The following is a 19449-nucleotide window of genomic DNA, read 5'->3' as shown; positions in this document are numbered from 1 at the left end:
GATAGACAACACTTTATTACCGAATTTTTAATTGTGATTGGGTCACTACAAATGGTTTCTTAAATTAATTTATACATAAACTTTATCAAAGTATACTATTATCAAAAAGAATGTGTGTGCCAAAATTATGAACCATGTTCTACTTGCCTTCACTGTTTGGACACTCCTAAGACTAAATGCATGCAGATTTTTACTCATATGTATTTAACAAGCTCGTAATAAGCTTATAAATTAATTAATATTAATACAGGTATAGAATCTGGAAGAAGTGGGTAATTGGACAGTTTAATACCATAAGACCATTAATAATCAAATCCAGTATACAATTTAATTTACATAATTAGTTGTAGTTAGGCTACTTTTTGAAAATTGAGTGGATAAATCAGCAAAAAACAAATTTCAGCATCTTTATTGAATAATATGTATGTAATTTTTTTTTTTTGACAAATTTTGGTATTACAAACAGTTTTTTTGTACTTAGGATCCAGTGTGTTTTTTTCTTTTAGGTTTGTTATAATGTGAAAATTCACTTTGGTTCGTTCTTCGAATGATTCTTACATTGGGGGAAGTATGATTTAAAAGGATCATTTGGTGACTGTTCCATATCACGTATCCAAGTTTATCCTCTGGAATATCACAGTAGAAACAAATTACGTGAGGTCCTCGAAGAATATATATATATATATTCATTCGTGATCAACTTACAATCATAATTCATTTTTACATTATGAGTTCTTGCTACGTCCAGTATTTTTTTCGAAGTACTAAATTAAAACAGCCAGCATCAAGTACCACAGGGCTCGTTGCGAACAGGATCTTGCCAGCGGGATCAAGGGATGAACTTGGATACGTGAAACGGAACAATTGCATTTTTTTTTTTTAAGTAGCTTGGCTTCTGGGTTGTAGCCTTGTCCTTGGCGAATAATTCACCGACGTTTCAGTCGACATTTCAGTCGCCGTCATCAGGGAGCAGTTACCTACTGGTGGTAGTACTGAGTAGGTAACTGCTCCATGATGATGGCGACTGCAATGTCGGCCGAAACGTCGGTGAATTATTTACCAAGGACACGGCTACAACCCAGAAGCCAAGCTACTTCAGACAATGTCTGTGAAAGCCTGCCAACATGCATTTTTTTTAGTTTTATGACATTGGCCATTGCCGCAAGGCCGGACTGTCCCTACATATGATTTTAAAAGATAAATTTAAAAATTGGTTGTTCGTAAAGTCGGTTTACGGACGATAGTTTAACGTGACACGTCATAACAAAGCATTGATGAAATGATTGCATACTTTATGAATAAAATTGAATCATTTTTATTTAAATAATAAAAGAATAAATACTTGAAATTATATTAGTAATAAGTTTTTTAAAATGCAAGAATAATTAACCTTTATTTGCCGAAATTGTTTTGTAATAAACAACGAAAACCACATTTAACTTTTCACTCCACTTTATACAGTCGAGTGGAAGAGAGACAGATGCGGCGCAAGCGTACAATGAGCGTAACGGGACACAGCGTACCGGAACAATGTGCGTAACGGGTGTCGCTTTTTCGTGCGTGCAGCCGGCGTCCATCGATTTATCAGACGTTGTCACGTCAAAAAAAAACTACTTTGTTGAACTGCGCAGGTTGGCGGACATTGACGTAGCCGCTGACGAGGCGACCAGAGATTCGCTGCTGGCGAGCGTGGACTCGCTGCTTCAAGTGCAGCTGCTTGAGCCCAGTAGCGTCATCAAGGTGAGCACCGTCCTTCCGCAACTCACGACTCGCTTCCAGAGAGGCACACTAAAAAAATTATTATCTTCACACAGAATAGACTATGAATATTTTCTTTCGACATAAGCACCATACCTGGGGACAAGGCTACACTGTGAATTGCGACAGAACAGTAGTAACGCCGCAAAGCGTGTCGGTAGATTGCGCAACACCAAAATGCAGGGTGACGAGGTGCTGACTGCACAGGAGGCGCTGGCCCACGTGGTAGGCCTCCTCCGGGCCAGCGCGGACGCGACGGCCGCGCGGCCGGCCGTGGCCGCGGTGGCCACCGGCAGCCGCGCGCCGCTCCTGCGCCAGAGCCTGGCCGTGCAGAGGCGGAGGAGGGGGGACGACGATGCCGCGCCGGCCGGTGAGTCCCGCAACCCCCTCGAGGCAGTTCTCCACACGAGGTGTTCATGTTCTGGCAAGTCAGGGAAAGTAACAGGGAAATTCACTCGAAATCCTGGAGGAGTCATGGAAACTTTCCAGTGATATAATTTTGACAGCCAAGAAAAATGAAATGAAATTTTGTGATAGAAATGCAAACCATATCATGAAGTAGACAGTAGCATTGCATGTTAAACCTAAAGAGTTATCAATTCTGCAATAAATTAAATTCTCCTTATGTGTACAACCAAAAAAATGTTAAAAATGTAACTTTGCCAGCCAATTATGCAAAACGTATGCGCTGTATATATTTTTTCATTACGTGAAAGTTAAACAATTGGTCAAGTCTAAAACTTGATCAGTGATTAATATAAATCTGAAATCATGACCTGAAAGTGGAGGCACCCCCTTAACAGGTTAGACAAGTGTGAAGTAGTTTTGGGAGCAGTTGTCGCTGCTGGGGAGGAAGTGAGTGTGTGTCGGAGGAGCGCGGGAAAGCTGCACCGGTGTGTGCGTGCATGCGTGTCGCAGGCGACTGCGACGCCGTGCAGGCGATGAGGCGCAGGCCGTGCGTGGACGGCCTGGCCAGCGTGGTGGGGCTGGAGGACGCCAAGGCCGTGCTGCGGCTAGCCCTCGTGCTGCCGTGCCTCCACCCGCAGCTCTTCACAGGTGCGCCAACCTTCCCAGGCGACCGGTCCACCGTCCCCTTCGCTCTCCGCCCCGCGTCACGGCAGTGGTTCTCTACAGCTTGTTCGCCAGACGACCAGTCCACCGTCCCCTTTGCTCTTTGCTGCGCTACGCTGGTGTTCTTCCTACAGCACGTTCGCACGGTGCCTCTATCTCGTGCGACGTGCACAGGGTACCTCGTTCCCGAAAGTCAGGGAAAAAGTTAAGAGATGTTGACGTCGGTAGGGGAAAAGTCAGGTGTTTTACTTGAAATCCTGGGAAATGCACGGAAATTCCCCAGTCGTAGTAATTTGAAGGAAAATTGTCGTGCTCCAATCCGCTCTCACCGAGACATTGAAAGCTTTTTTTTTTTTCAGAGGATGTTTTATTACAAAGTCATACACGCTACATAATGGCATATGAAAGGTTCTGTTGGAACTAGTACAGCTACAGCGATGGTGGAGGCTGGATTACCTTTATTTTGTTTCATCAAAAAAATTATAAAATAGGTAAAGTCGGTTTACGGACGATCATTTAACGTGTTAACGTCATGAGAAATCATTGATGAAAAATTTGCATACTTTTTAATTTTCAAATATTATTTACAATTTAATTTTCCAAATTTAATTTAAATAATTTGTTTGAATATAATCACGAGCAAATACTTATATAGAAATAAACTGAAATCAACACAATGTCAATAAATTGTTAATTTTGAAATGACGAAATTAGACGAATAAATAAAATTTTTTAAAAAATTGCTTTCAAAAAAGCCCCGCCTTAACCTGTTTGGATATCGTAGAAGATTATCCTCACACGGTGGCTGGCCGGTTCTCTCACGCTCGGCTCAGGCGGAACGAAACAATGAGTCGTGCAGCCGGCGTTCGTCAATTTATAAGTCGTTATCACGTGGAAAGTTAGTCAGGTATGTCGTCGAAACACGGACCGGAAGGCGCAGTGTGTGTGCGCGTGTGCGTGTGTGCAGGGGGGCGCGCGCCCTGGAGCAGCGTGCTGCTGTACGGGCCGCCCGGCACGGGCAAGACGCGCCTGGCGCACGCCATCGCCGCGGAGGTGGGCGCGGAGCTGTACTGCGCGTCGAGCGCCGAGCTGCTGTCCCGCTGGGTCGGCGAGTCAGAGAAGTACGCCCGCCAGCCCGACTGTCCTTCCGCTCGGCAAACTGTACACGGTCCGGCATAGCTCAGCAAACTGTACATAGTCCGGCATCGTTCCGCTCGGCAAACTGTACACAGTACGACATCCTTCTGCTCGGCAAACAGTACACAGTCCGACATCCTTCTGCTCGGCAAACAGTACACAGTCCGACATCCTTCTGCTCGGCAAACTGTACAATGCCCGGCGTCGCTCGGCAAACTGTCCATCGTTCGGTGTCGCTCGGCAAACTGTACATAGTACGACGTCCTTCCGCTCGGCAAACTGTACACTGTCCCGCATCGCTCTGCTCGGCAAACTGTACACAGTCCGGCGTCGTTCCACTCGGCAAACTGTACATGGTCCGGCGTCACTCGGCAAACTGTACACAGCCTGGCTTCGTTCCGCTTGGCAAACTGTACATAGTCTGGCGTTGTTCCGCTCGGCAAACTGTACACAGTCCGGCGTCGTCCCGAATTTTTCCTGTGCAGATATTTTTCAAACTGACTTACATGTGTGTGTATGTTTTTTTTTTTTGACGTGAATAAGTCTTTAAAATTGCTTCCATAGTGGGAGGCAATTCAAAAAACGAATGATAACAAAATCGGGGGATACAGTTCGGCGTTGCAGCCACACATCTATCATCTTCATTCAAAATTTAATTACACCACTGGATAGCTGAAGGATCAAAGAATTCGTTACGCCAAGTGAGGACTGTGACGCATTGCGCGCGGTGGAGGGGGGAATCGCCGCCATTTTGAGGTCATTTTGCTGTGTTTCGAGATTTCTATTTGGTATAACTTTTGACTCTAAGAACACTTAGAAACACGTAACGCAGAACCACACAACTTAGAAACGTCGTAATGTAGAGTCACAACTTAGAACTATCACAACTTAGAAGTTAGAAACACACAACTTAGAACTGTCATAACTTAGAAACACACAACTTAGAACTGTCATAACTTAGAAACACACAACTTAGAACTGTCATAACTTAGAAACACGTAACTTAGAAACTACGACTATCATTTGGGTTTCAATCGTCGGCTCTCATCAAAATCTAACGATTGCATATATAAAACATTAGTTTCAAATAGTTACAGTGAATATATATTGTGTGGAAAAAAAAAAACATGTTTATAACATACATAAAGTAGTGTATTTTATACTTTGTATAGAAAATATTACCTGTTGCGTACACGTATTCACGTACAACACACGGCCGTGTCCATGACACATCATCACCCACTTTTTTGCCGTAAAGCAGTTTGATTTCAACTTATTTTAAATATCATTGTACGTTATACAGGATAGCCACCAGACTGGGAAAATGGCGAAACCCGGGAATCTGTCTGGAATTTTACATGTTCATCGGGGAAAACGCTGCGTGTGGAATCCGCTCAGTTTTTATATCAGGAAGCACTGCTTCTGCAAATAATCAGGCATAGCCTGGCAGTGAGACAGTTTCGTGTTGGCAGCGACTGGAGTAAATTTAGTGACGCCTCAAAAAAGGTTGCACTCCTGGACGGAGAAATGTGGAAAACCAAATAATGTTAAATGTATGCAGGAGGTATATATTAACTAAACCGTCACTTTTTTTTTGTAAACATATTCTTGTGCATTTTTTTGTTTTTGATTTATTTACTTTAATTTTCCTGTGTGTTCAGACATGCATTTTGAATCATGATGTATTACAGAAATTTAAGAATTTTTTTTTTTTTTTTAAATAACCTGGAATTTTGTATCTTTAATTGAGTGGCCACCAACTGAATGCTAGAATTATCTTTTATTTTCCCCTTAAAATGGAATGTTACGTTCGATGATCGGGTATAATCGCTGTGGTCCCGAACGATGTACCGTACTTTGTCTGCGGAGTGGCGTCGTGTGTGCATACACACCTGCATTGTTGGTGGAGAAGTCACGAGTTATTGAGCATAGGTCTCGAATGACACTCAGAAGTAAATCATTTTCAATATTATTTTCTGTTTTAAGTCATTAAAATCTGCTGCCCTTAATTGAAAGTTCGAGATCACTTGCAAAATGATAAATGAGTTGGACAAGATAATAAAATTTCGGAAGTATTTGTGTGTTTGGAAAATGTACCATCGTAATTAGATACTGAGTTACTAATAATAATTGCAAAATATATAAAAAAAATTTCCAATCTTTTAAGTTCATAAGTTTTAGTATAAATTTCCTGCTAAATAAATTACATCGATGGAATTTACTGTATTAAAAGTTAAGATTTTTGTATTTTAAGTTAGTTTTTGGTTATATATGCGATTTTATTTATTGATTTTAGTTGCATTTCGGTGCTATTTGGTGAATTAACTTGCATTTCAGCGTTAATGTTGTGTATTGAGATGTTTTTCAGGGTTAATTTGGTTTTATTGTAATTCACAGTATAATCTTGTTCTTATAAAAGGTGTGGCCAATCAGATACATATTGGGGTGTCTACCAACTGTGGAAACCAGGAAAACAGGGAAACTGGCGGGGATTGAGCACAACTGGGAAATAACCAGGAAAAAGCTGTGAATTTCTAAATAATTTTTGGATTGTTTTGTTGTGTTGGTTATACTTTTCTCTTTTATTAATATGGGAAAGACTTTTTTTTTTTTTTTTCTGTTCCACACAACCAGGCTGATAGTGAACGTCTTTGCGAGCAAACACACGTTGTGATCACACCAGCATGACAGCACAATGCACAGGATGCCGCGCAAAAGAAAAGTATCCGGATGCAGGGGATACGATACATCCGGGCAGCCATTCTGTCGCTCAAGGCGATCCGACCGCCATTTTATTTTTTATGGTCCTTGTATTGCGGGAGGAGGAGGAAGAGGCTCTTATTGATCATGAAACATGGACTTGTGGTAACACATTGACAAATTTGTCCATTCCGACATATTTTCATATAAGTAAGGACAAGATTGCAGTTTTCAGTGAATTGCGATTAAAAACAGAAATAACACCGAAAAGCATGCTGATTACACCATACAGCACAGAAATTCATTCACCGCAACGCACCCAATTGCAATTAAAATCAAGAAACAAATCGGCATTTCCAATCAATACTTAAAGCGAATGACAAATCCATAATCTTTTTAAATATTAAATTCGAATAACTTATTTATCATGAAGTTTGTACCACGTTCTATGCAAAAAAAAATGGGAAAAAAGGTTTACTTCTTTTTAATCTTTGCAACTGTTAATTAGTCACTCATTTTCACATCATGGCGTTAGTACATTTCTCAAACACAAAAATATATCTAACAGATTTGTTTTATTTTTTTCCGAATAGCAATAAACGCTTACTGCAAAATTAGTACTATGGAACATTTTTTGTCATATTTGTTCAATAATGTGCAATCTTTTTAACAAAGAAATTTCTTGAAAAAATAACCTCTTTCGAAATGAAACTGGCCTGAAAATAAAACCATTGGCCGGGATTTTAAATGAGCTTAAGGCTGGTATCACATTACGCGTTTTTGCCATTGCAGCTCAACCTTCTGCAATGTTTTTTTTTGGAAGGATGATATTTTGACAAGACCACTTTTCTTAAAGTACACAATGCAGATGTCTTTAAGAATGCACGCGTAAATTAATGAATTCGAACATGCCAACGATCATCTGGAATAAATCACCGTGTTGAACATGGCATCCGCTAGTAGTTCACATCAAATTAACCTTTTTTACATTAAATAATTTTTTTTGTAAACTGTTCAACCTGACACTGGACGTAAGAGCTGGTGGGACAGGCGGAGTGAGGGGCGTTGTGGCGACGGCAGGATGGTGCAGAAGCTGTTTGAGACGGTGACGGCGAGGGACGCGGTGACCGTGGTGTTCCTGGACGAGATCGACGGCCTGTGTCGCCGGCGGCAGAGCAGCGAGGAGGAGCTCTCTCGCAGGTCTGCCAACCCCCTCCGGCCCCCGGGGCCGGTCGCGACTGCAACCGAAGGTCTGGTGACAAAGGACGTGTCGGATACCTGAATGGTTTGGTCATGAATTTCCTGATCGAAAAAAAAATTAAACACGAACCGGGATTGATGGAAAGTCAAGGAACTCTCCCAGTTTCCATCTAGCTCCTTTTTTTGCCGAATGAAATCGAGATACGTATGTAATAAGAAAAATAAAGAACGCTCTAGGCTCTGGGGCACCGGAGTCAGCGGAGTATCCGAGGGGCCGGTTCCCGAGGCGTGTCCTGTGTCCTGGACTGGGGTTCACCGGCTGACAGTGGTGAGGGGCTACCCTCGTAGATGCCGGCCCGCACCGGCTCGGAGGTTGTCCGGAGGAGTCCTCTCCCCGCTGATGGGCGGACGCAGCACACTGGGGCCAGGTCACAGGCTCCGCGGGCTGTCCGAGACTTGGTCGTGTGCCCCGTGATACTCTCGGGGTGGGGATCCTCCCGAGCCAATCACAGGTCAGACGAGAGGTCGAGGCGGGAAGGGATGCCCCAATCCCTCTCTGCAGCTCCTTCCTCAAACGCCTCCGGGTCGTGATGGAGGTGGTTGCGTTCGAATCCGGCACGTCACGCAATTACGTAATCATTGCCGATCCACCTGCCTTCTGCTAACGTGCGTTTTGTTTCCAACGCCAAGCTTCATTTTTATGGTCGCTCGTTAAATGTAAATAGTTGGGGACTATGTGGCTGAGAAGAAGTTTCACTTCGACAGTTATTTATTTCCCCCTTTTATTTTTGGTTATACTAATTCTTTATGCGCTTCATGAAAAAATGATGAGTGATTTTTTATTGTGCACGGGCACCACACAACAAAATTTTCTCAAGAATGAGAAAAAAAAAGGGCTGCATACAAATAAAAATGATATGTGTGCTTTTAAATCCCTATATTTTAATGATTGATACTGAATACTGCTCCTCATAATGAAACACATTTATTTATTGTGAATATTAGTGATAGAAATTTGTGGTTATAAACCTTTTTCCAAGTGTATTTATATAAGTGAGGTTATGTTCCCGTATGTATAATTTAATCACATTATAATTTATTATTATTATTACATTATTGTTTAATATAAATATTATCTTGATTATTTTACTAAATTAAATTATCATTGAATACTGTGTTTTTTTTTTTTTTTTAAATTTGTTTAAATTTTTTACTTTACGAACTGTATTTGTAATTTGACTCCAGTCCTTTCATTATATTTCTATTGATTACATGTGTGGAGATTTAAAGTTTGTTGTTTATCACGACAGGTGACAAAATTTTTAGGGATGTGCGGGTACTCGATAATTTCAACTTCGATTCGATTCCTCAACTATTTGAACCCGGAACCGAAACTAAAATTTGGAATCGAAAAATTCTGGCAAATTTTTCAAAAGTAAAAAAATCGAAGAAAGAAATTGACGGTTACCGTTTAACTGATTGCTAGAAATAAATTTATTCGTCAATTATCATTAATGTAACTCGTAAAATTGCCGCGCACTTTCACTCAAGCAAATTTCATAACGTTTTGAAATATAGGTTAGGCCGAACATTAAATTTTTTTCAAAGATCGTGTATGATATAATTTACACGTTCAGAACCACTAACTGTTTCGGCTTGCAAAGATAAATACCTTACGAAACTGCTTGTTTATGAAATAGTTTAACAATCTACTCAAACATTTTTATTTCTGCCTACTTACGGCATATTACTCATGACCATTTCTCACGTTGCACGATAAAAAATATTGTTGGTTTATTTGTTTTGAAAAATAAATAACACATATTAAAAATGAATTTTACAACCCTCAACGCACAATTTTCTGTTAACAGTTTAAATAGTTCCTTGTTCAACGATAGATACATTTACAAAGATCGCCATTCTGTGACAGTCTTCTGTTAACAGAATAACCAACATTAAAACATTCACGACATAAAAATATTTTTCGGTGCCGGACGTGTAGACCAGTTGACATGCCGGGAAGTCTACAACTCACATAGTTTCGGTTGCCTGCAAGAATTCCCGAAGATTTCCGAAGTTTTTCGTTTTGATATTAACGCCACTTCAGCCGCTAAATCAGAAATTTCCAATGAAAACAAGCATGTTGTGACTGACCTAACGTAACCTAACCCTTCGATTTTTTTTAATTTCAATTTTTGAGAGAAATACGAAGTTGCACGAACGTGGTAGGGAACCGAAACTATGTGAGTTGTAGGCTACCGTGACAGGCCACCATTTATCAAAGATCGCGCTTGCCGACACAAAGGAATCGAATCACTGAATCGTAACATTCTGTCAGTATCTAAGTACTGTTTACTGTTTATGCTTTTGCCTTTTACAAAACTTAATTAAAGCTGATCATTGTTGTGTGGTTTAACTTCGTGAAGTTAATAAATTAATCATATTTACGTATTTTTTCCGTTTTTAGGGGAACAGATCTTGTTGAAATAAACAAAGAAAAATATGTTACTTATTGGTTTTAATTTAAATAAACCTACTGGTTAGGCCATGCTGCATACGTAATGTGCAAATGTAGGTCAATTAATAAATTATACTTCTTAGTGCAGCACGCATCGCACTATCTCGGTGACTCCAGTGAGGCAGCTGACTTTACCGTTGGTAACATTTGACATCTTTAAACAGTGGTGAAGTGATTAAATAAAAAAATAAGTAATGGATGAAAATTGTGGCCAGTTCAAGGGCCGCAGTCATCTTCCAGAAATGTATTTCTTATTCATTTTAGTTAAATACATATAATTAGTTCAAAATAAATGCAATTTTTTTTTTAGTTAGCCCTACCAGACTAATGACTATGTAGATAAAGTTACCCAAAGAATCGAAATCGGAATCGAATTTCAACTCTTGAAGTGAGAATCGAATCGGAATCGAATCGAACTGAAAATCATGGAATCGCACAACCCTAGAAATTTTACTAAATTTAATTGACATGGAATACTGAATAGTTATTGTAATTTGTAATTTGACTCCAGTCCTTTCATTATTTTATTTCTGTTGATTATTTGCGTGGAGATTCAAAGTTGGTTTATCACCACAGAAAAGTAACGCGCGTGTGCGCAGGATCAAGTCGCAGCTGTTGGCGGCCCTGGACCTCGGTAGCCTGCGGGCGGGCCGCGCGTTCGTGCTGGGCGCCACCAACCGGCCGTGGGACATGGACTCTGCCTTCCTGCGCCGCTTCCAGAAGAAGCTGTACGTGCCGCTGCCCGACCGGTGAGACTCCCCCCCCCCCCCCGCCCTCCTCCTTGATCCCTCACCCCGCCCCGCGATCGTTCCGAGCGCTGCGGCAAGCTTCCGTGCCGAGGGGGTCGCAGGAACCGGTGCAGCGTTTCCAACTGAAGAGCGATCATGCGAAAATGTGAAGTAGATATGTAGTAAACTAAAAACTGATGATAAAAATTCTTTTCCTCACTAGTTTATGTTTTTTTAATCACAAAACAGAGCTTACGCAACGAGTTGGATATGTTACACAGAACAGTTTCTCCCGGGGACAAAAGTTTTATGAATGATTTTCAGAATCGAATATGGTTTCTTGTAACTACACACCTTCGCACATCCGATTCCTTTCTTTATTTTAAAGCATGCGCACAGTTTCATTTTTCCACAGTTTGCTTTTTGATTTCTTTCCTCTTGTTGGGTGGGAATGGTGGATTTTATAGATTTTTGTTAAGGTTTTCGAGGTGGGGGATACAATCCCTTTCCCCCCCCCCCCCCCCCTTCTTTTCACACCCATGGCAAGCTGGGGTGGTTTCTTAATGTAGCGTGCGTCACGAGTCTTGCAAGCCAGGTACCAGGCGAAGACTTGCAGACCCAAGCAGCGCAAAACTCGACGCATCGGCCGTTCCTGAAAGCGTCGTTCATCGCAATGATGCCGGTGCGTGTTATCTCCGTATCGCTCGCCGAGCGATGCATGGCCAACGTACATTGAACGGGCGGGAGCACTCTTTGAGAAAAAAAAAAATGCCGCGTCAGATAACACCTTTTCAATTCCACCTGGTCGCATTCCTTTCCCCCCACTGCCCCGTCCGGCCCGCCCTGACGGCTCGCAAGACTCGTGGCGCGTGCGGTATAAGCATCCTTGATTTTCTAGGCAGTTTATGAACTACAGAGACAGTTTCGCATTGGTTGGTTGCATCGTAAAAATTCCACACGTCATTTTTTTTTCGTGACGTGCCTGAAGACGTGTGACCCTGAGACCGGCCACGGAGCTCGTGTGTGGCGCAGGGTGGCGCGGCAGGCGCTGATGCGGACCGAGTGCGGGGGCACGCCGGCGACGCTGGACCCGGAGCAGTGGGACTGGCTGGCGGCCCGCACCGAGGGCTTCTCCGCGGCCGAGCTGGCCGGCCTGGCCAAGGAGGCCCTGTTCCTGCCCGTGCTGGAGCTGGGGCGGGCCGCCCACTGGAGGACGGACGCCCGTGAGTGGCACCAGTCATTACAACGTTATGTTTGTTTGGTGAAAAGTTCAAACACTGACACGTGCTAAAATAACATTTCCTGTTCGGTATTTCCGACGTGATAATGTCTCATGAATCGACGAACGCCGGCTGCAAAACACGGAAAAAAAGCACGACTCGTGTCACGTTCCACACCCGAGCCGAGCGTGCGAGGAACCGGCCAACCGTCGTGCGAGGTTAAATCTTCTGTAACGTCAAACAGGTTAAGGCGGGCTTTTTGACTAGTCGTTCGTGATCATGTTTAAACAAATTTTTTAAAATTAAATTTGCAAAAAAAAAAAAAACTGTAAATAATATTTTAAAATTAAAAAAAGTATGCAATTATTTTATCAATGTTTTCTTGTGACGTTATCACGTAAAATTATCGTCCGTAAATCGACTTTACAGACAAACCCCCCCGACTTTTTTTTATTTTGCTTCTTGAAACCCGTTAAAACGTGTGTCTACTGTTTATCCGACAAGAATAACCACTCGCTCACGGAGCGTGCCGTGTGGGCACTGTTGCAGAGGGCCTGATGGAGCCGTGCAGCCGCAACGCGGAGGGCGCCGTGCCCCACTCGCTGGCCGCGCTGCGCCCCGACCAGGTGACCAGCCCTCCGTCCCCGGTGTCCCGATCGCGCTCCGCCCGACCTGCTCGCTGTTTCCATCATCGGCTGCCTGGAATCACTCTGCGTGATTCCTGGCGTGTCCGCACAGACGTGTGACAAACATTTCCCTGATTTCTCCCTTTTGAAATAATTTATCTACTACTGGAGACCGGAAAAATTCGCGAGTTCATTGACCTTCCAGGATAGACTCCACGATCCTCCGCCTACTTGAGCAAACGGCGCCCGTTCACTGGACGCTGAATTTTGAGGCGTCTCAAGTGGGTAACTTGTGGTTGGATACTTCTTTGAAATGAACCCGCGAATTTTTCCAGTCTCTGTCTATTACGTGATTGTACAGGATGAACAGGATCCAGCCTCCGCCGCTGCTAGTGTCTCCTCTCGACACATTTTTTTATTTTCAAATTTTCAGATATGTGCTCATCAAAACTATTTGCAAAAAATATATATAAAATATAAATACAAAATGTTGGAATTTAAAAAAAAAAAAAAAAAAAAACTTTTTTTGAAAACCATGATTCTTTTTGCTAGTGTCCTCCTAATCCGAACCCCACTCATTTAGAAATCCGGTTGGTCCGGATGTGAGAGGGAAAAAGCATGTTTCACTCATTTAAATACTTCTATAGTAGTGACTATATACTGTGTGTTCTGTACTTTACAAAGAATAAAGTTTAAAATTTAATAAAATAAAATAAATTATTCATATTTTAATTACATATCAGTTTGTTGCTAAAACATTAGGTCTACGTAAACATACAGTAGTTTAAATCAAAACAAGAAGTTGAATTTATGAAATCATATTTTTTTTATGGTTAAACCCATATGAAATATGAATTTCGTGCATTTTAAAGGCAAATTTCATTTAATCCGGACTTTCGGTAATCCAGATTAGCAGGATTGTGTTGTAAATTTTGCAAAAAAAAATTAATTTAAAGGACTTATAAATGTTTCTGTTTAGTTTTGTGTGAAGGGTTTTTTTTTTTTTTTTTTTTACTTCATTCTAAGGCTTCTTGCTGTAGGTAGGCATGTCACAACTGTGAATAAATAAATAAAATATGGTTTATTACGAATAGTCCGGCAACTTTGTTTCCGACCTGCGCAGACCCCAGTGTCAGGCGGCGGTCAAGTGATTCTAGCGGAGTGGAGTGGAGGGGATCAGCTACTTTAATAGAATCAAATTTCAGTGATCAAAAGCTTGAATTGTAACGAAATAAATCGAAGGAAAGAACTGAAATGTGTGGAGATGTTTCCTCACTGTACATATTGATGTGAAATAACCGAAATAATGTGAAACGATACAAACGGAAACGAAACACATTTGCACATACCGAAAAGAGTCGGAAACCTTTGATACAATACGAATCAAACGATTTGTGCCCAAACGTAATAAAAAATAAATTAAATGAGGTAAAATCACATGGGAAAAAATATCAAAAGAACTGAAATGAAATAAAACAAAAATAAAAATAATTGCACGGTACGGTGTGTTGCGTCAGTGGGAACACCTTTCAGCAGCCACATCGCGAAGAGAGAGAAGCGTGTTCGTGGGAGGGAGGAGTGACCCTCTCCGGAGAGGAAGGGGGGGGGAACGTAGATTCACAAGCTGCCGGGTTATAGCTCAAGGTTGTGTTCCCGTCCCGAGGGTGAGTGAGTGACTGCGCGCGGTGAAGGAGAGGGCGACGTGCTGGCGCAGGTGGCGGTGCGAGACGTCACGTTCGAGGACTTCCAGCAGGCGCTGCGCAACTCCAAGAGGAGTGTCACCGCTCAGGAGATGGAGCAGTTCCGCCAGTTCACCGAGGAGTTTGGGCAGCTCCAGTAGCTGGCCCGGGGACCCGCCCCCTCCCTGCCCCTGCGGGCGGCACTCCGTACCCTGTCTTGCCTTCGGCGCCTCGTTGCGCTGCGAACAAACAGCGTGTCTTACAAACTTGCACTGCCCGTTTGATGTGTGTGCGCCCTTTTACCGACTTACTGCGCTCTAAATATAAAGTGCATCTTAAAAATTAAATAATTTTGTACTTCTTATAATCTATGAACTATGATGCTGGTTAGCTGAATTTACTTGATTTTAAGATGCAAGCCTTTGCTGACTTACTGCGCTCTAAATATTAAGTGCATCTTACAATTTACACTACCAATTTGATAATTTACTCAGTTTTAAGATGCAAGCCTTTGCTGACTTATTGCGCTCTAAATATAAAGTGCATCTTAAAATCCTATACTTTTTTTTATGATTTTGTCCTTCTTATAAATGTATGATGCTGGTTAGCTCAATTTACTCAATTTTAAAGATGCATTCCTTTGGTGACTTATTGCACTCTGAACATAAAGTGCGTCTTACAATCTACGATGCCCATCTGCTGAATTTAACTGATTTTAAGATGTACCTTTTTTTTACCCCTTATCGTGCTCTGAATATTGGAAGTTTTACTACGTACAGCACCCATTTGCAGAATTCATTCGATTTTAAGACCCATATCATTAGTGACTTATGCTCTGAATATGAATTGCGTAGTCCACTTTCTGAACTTGGTCGAGCTCTGAAAATGAGGTTGAAGGGGAGAGGGGGTGTTGTGGCTGCATCCTGAAATCAACGTCTTCACCATACTTGTACAGGCAAACTCGTTACTTCTGGGTAAAGTGTGCACAAAGCAGGTAATTTATTGAGGTGGAAATTCATTTTGTTGAACATAAAAACAGTGGTGTCTTAGCCAGCCTTCACATGAAGACAAGACTACTTACTACATATTCTATAATAACAAGCATGCAGTGTTCATTTCACAAAGGCAAACAAACACACAAGGCACTCCTTAAATGCCAAACACAACTTCCTCCCTGGTGCGATTGAAGTCGAGGTGTGCGATTAACCATTAAAATGTGTGTCGTTAATGCAATAGGTAGCGCTGGCCTTTCAGAGCACTGAGAGACAATAATTAATACCCATTTCAAAGAGTTGCTTAAATCCTTTTTAAATTGAAAGGGAAAAGGACAAAAAGAAATGTACACGTTGGTGTATTGTAGATACAGTGTGTGTTTATACTACTTTTATCGTTATATTTGTAAAGACTTAACAAAGTAAAGCCCTGTACAGAAGTTAACTGGTCGTCTATAAACAGGTTCACCACCATGTGGTGTTTAGTTCAATAAGTAGTTTACATCAGGTGCAAGATTATTTAAATTCATTAAGCAATTATCTAAAATGTTATAAGTACAAATTTAATTGATTACCCCTTCTTATATAAAACAGTGTTTCCATGTGTTTAAAAAAATGTACCTTATTACCAATTTAAAAATAGTTACACAAAACTTGTTCAGTCACTAGACAGAAAAATGGAAAGAAAATTGTGTAAAAAAAAGTTAATTTTCATTTGCTTTTAGAAGTATTCATTGTAAAAGTTTTTCTGTTTTTGCTGTGTAGCAATTTTGTTTATGTACTAAACAATGATTATTATTTAATGTCTAATGTTTGTACCATTTCTTGATTTTATTCAGAGTTTTATAAGTAAAGACATGCTTATGCTAATGAGGTTTCTGTTTTAACTATAAATCAATTCCTAACAACTTACCACTCTTAGTGGATTGAATGTGAAGACACTTGCCGGCAAAGTAACTCGATTCTAAGTCAATTTTTTATTGTGTGCAATTTTCACTAAACTCTAAGGCAAGTATTAATAGAGCAGGTTGTTTAGCGAGACTTATTTAGGACTAGCTTCCACAGCGGCTTGGCTCGCAAAATGTTTATAAAAAATTTAATATAAGAAAGCAATTAATTCCAAACATATTTAAGTAAAGAAGTATAGGATTACAAAGTAAAATTTCAAGTCTATATAAGGTTTCCTTCATTATAAAACCATTGAATGACAGAATTTCTAAAGTGGTAACCTTTCTAAACCAGTTTGTTACTTCTTAATTGAGTGTGTTTGATTTTATATTGTAACCCGTCTTCTTTCCTCGAAGAAAAAGGGGTTGCATCCCCGACTCACTCTGGGTGAAAAACGTTAAAAAATAAGAAAAGCCAAAGTGCCTCTCTACCCGAGTAGCCGTAGCCGGGCGTAAACATAAAAAGGTAGCAAAAACATTAAGGGCTAGTCTTTGATAACTAACAACGTAAAAGAAATTAAAGCAAATATAGAGGTTTATTAGATAATCCTTGAACATGATACAAAATATGGTAACTAACAGTACGCCTCATACGAAAGCTAATGATAAATAGTTAAAATATATAATATAAAAAATAATACATTTACAGACTTTTATAAATTATAGACGTAGCTAGTAATATAAGTATCAAAATTCTTATACAAAAAGACCTAGTTACAAGCGTAGATAAAATACATAAGACCTTTCAGAAGCATAAATTATTGACACGATCATTGAAAACCTGTCTTATTAATTAATTTCATAATTTACGTAGTAGAGTCGCAAACAATCAGCTGATTCCCTGACCTACCCTAAAGTACAACTAGGTCAGAAGCGTCCGTGCATGCGAGACGAGCCATTGCGTTAACGTACAAGTTCCTACACGCCAGCTCACTTAAAGGCAAAATCCATTACCATCAGGGCTTAGCTATAACATTGACTGTTTCCGGATTTCTAAATAATTTCACCATAATGGCACGTAAAACACACGCACCACGCCAGTCCCGTGTACGCGTCACTAACAACATCCTGAGTTCCTAATGGATTTAAGCTTGAAAGACGCGCATAGACTGACTTAACTAATGGCAAGTGCGCAAAAAGCTGTACTAGCATACTCAACTAAATTTACCGACAATCCCGAAAACTCTACAGTGATAGGCACAATAATGAGTTTAAAAAACCAATCATCTTGAAAATTAAATTGTATAGTCATACCAACAAAAAAGGAATGGGCCTTACAAGGTAAACCCTAGGTGGCATTTTAAATATAAAAATAATTAAATCCAGGGAGACTGAGGCCGCGCAAGTGGCCTCAGTGCACAAATGTTTAAGCCACCAAATTTGTGAATTGCAGTCAAATCCCAAATGTGCGGCACTGTGGGCAGGGGGGCCAATTTCAAATCTACCTGTCGCCTCTTTACCTCGCAGGTGCCGGCGATCCGTGGTAAAAGCACTCCCGTTTGTCCCCGGCAAACGTAGTGCCCGGCGTCCCGGCACAAGTGGTGACGGGCCTCCTCTCCACGTCTCCAGGCATTCGGCTCGCCCCGCCGGCGAGACCTCGCGCGTAAAGACGCGCGGAGCCGTCCCACCACGTGTCTTCCAGCCCCGCCGGCAGTCCACTCTCGGTTCTCTCGCCCGGGCGATCGCGAACGTCAGTTAGCAGTGGCCGTCCGAGGGAACAGTATCGATACTGCGTATTAGCGTGTTAAAAGAAACTGACACTCAAACCCAAAACAAAAATAAAAATAAAAAAAAAACACACATTGAAATATTTAAGTAAATTACCTATGACTGGCTTAAATAACAACAACAAAAATATCAGGAAAATATTTAAAACACCAAAAAAGAAAATATCAAAGAAATGATATTTAAAGGTGCAGGAAGACTGAGGCACAGCAAGTGGCCTCAATATTTAACCTTGAAAAAAAAATAACACGTTCCACTCCACCATGTATCAAATTTTGAAAATCAATTGTATCAATGCAATTTTTATAACATTAAATTACTGAGTTGTTGGGGTTAAAAAAAAAAAAAAACTCAGTTTTTTCATCAACTTGGGAGTGATTATTTTATATCTAAAACAAATGTGTGAATATCTCTGACCACGTGAGTGACGAAGCGGGCACAGCTGGTTTCATAAATAAATACTACACCAATCAAAACACGAGGAGCTTTGCATTGTATTTACTCCAAAAGCATTGTCATTATTTATGAAATACATTTTTGTTTTATAATTATTGTATTTCCGAAGTATGAAGTCTATAGCAGCAGCGCTTTTTGAGTTAAATCATTTTGTAAAGATAACTTATTTTTTTAATGGTAGCTTTGTTTAGGTAGCTAATTTTCCAACAGAAAAAATGCAAAAACATGTAAAAAAATATTAAATCACAGACACTTTGATTTTATTTCATTTTGTTTTAGTGTGCCACAACAGAGACTGATCTTGGGTTAACATTCCTGTCTGAGCAGCCATCTTACGGTTGATGACTTTCAAGGCGCTGTTAAAACTCAATAAAACATTAAACTCTCAATCAAGAGGACCCAAGTTTCGATCATGGCCCATCCCCCGTATTTTAATTTCCTGAAAACAACCCGGTCAAATGCTATGGCTAGGGACAAATTTACATATTGCATTGTGATAAAACCGAAATAACACATTTCAACACCGAAATGTAACTAAAAACATTGAATCAGTCAGCTATTTTGACAAAACTTAACTCGAATGTTATCTTTTATTATAAAAATATAAATTAATTATATGTAATTTATTTAGCATCAAAATTGTTATCACATGTATGAATTAAATGAATCGGAAAAAAATTAATAGTTCGTTG

General features: G+C 40.7%; 2 protein-coding genes across 6 annotated transcripts; one reads left to right on the top strand and one right to left on the bottom strand.

Moving 5' to 3' along the window:
• Nucleotides 1-1374: 1374 nt before the first annotated feature.
• Nucleotides 1375-9786, bottom strand: LOC134541166 (uncharacterized). 2 transcript variants are annotated; one of them, XM_063384395.1, is made up of 3 exons: nt 9608-9786; nt 7686-7918; nt 1375-2179 (listed from the first exon to the last, which is right to left on the bottom strand). In XM_063384395.1, the coding sequence occupies exons 1-3, from the start codon at nt 9625-9627 to the stop codon at nt 1821-1823; spliced, it is 612 nt and encodes a 203-aa protein (XP_063240465.1). In that variant the 5' UTR covers nt 9628-9786; the 3' UTR covers nt 1375-1820. The 2 variants fall into 2 exon arrangements, with proteins under 2 accessions (XP_063240465.1, XP_063240466.1); XM_063384396.1 differs by having other exon boundaries at nt 1375-1788.
• Nucleotides 9787-9863: 77 nt separating this feature from the next.
• On the top strand, nt 9864-16577 carry LOC134541115 (uncharacterized). Of its 4 annotated transcripts, none has more exons than XM_063384289.1 (5): nt 9864-10628; nt 10984-11112; nt 12145-12335; nt 12882-12958; nt 14673-16577. In XM_063384289.1, the coding sequence occupies exons 1-5, from the start codon at nt 10579-10581 to the stop codon at nt 14796-14798; spliced, it is 573 nt and encodes a 190-aa protein (XP_063240359.1). In that variant the 5' UTR covers nt 9864-10578; the 3' UTR covers nt 14799-16577. The 4 variants fall into 4 exon arrangements, with proteins under 4 accessions (XP_063240359.1, XP_063240358.1, XP_063240361.1 ...); XM_063384288.1 differs by having other exon boundaries at nt 10984-11133; nt 14673-16573; XM_063384291.1 differs by having other exon boundaries at nt 9864-10199; nt 10984-11133; nt 14673-16571.
• The last annotated feature ends 2872 nt before the right edge of the window (nt 16578-19449 follow it).

This window comes from Bacillus rossius, chromosome 18 (assembly GCF_032445375.1).
Source record: "Bacillus rossius redtenbacheri isolate Brsri chromosome 18, Brsri_v3, whole genome shotgun sequence".
Lineage (NCBI taxonomy): Eukaryota > Metazoa > Arthropoda > Insecta > Phasmatodea > Bacillidae > Bacillus > Bacillus rossius.
Note: the sequence above shows the minus strand (reverse complement) of the source record. Positions and strands in the feature narration are given on the sequence as shown.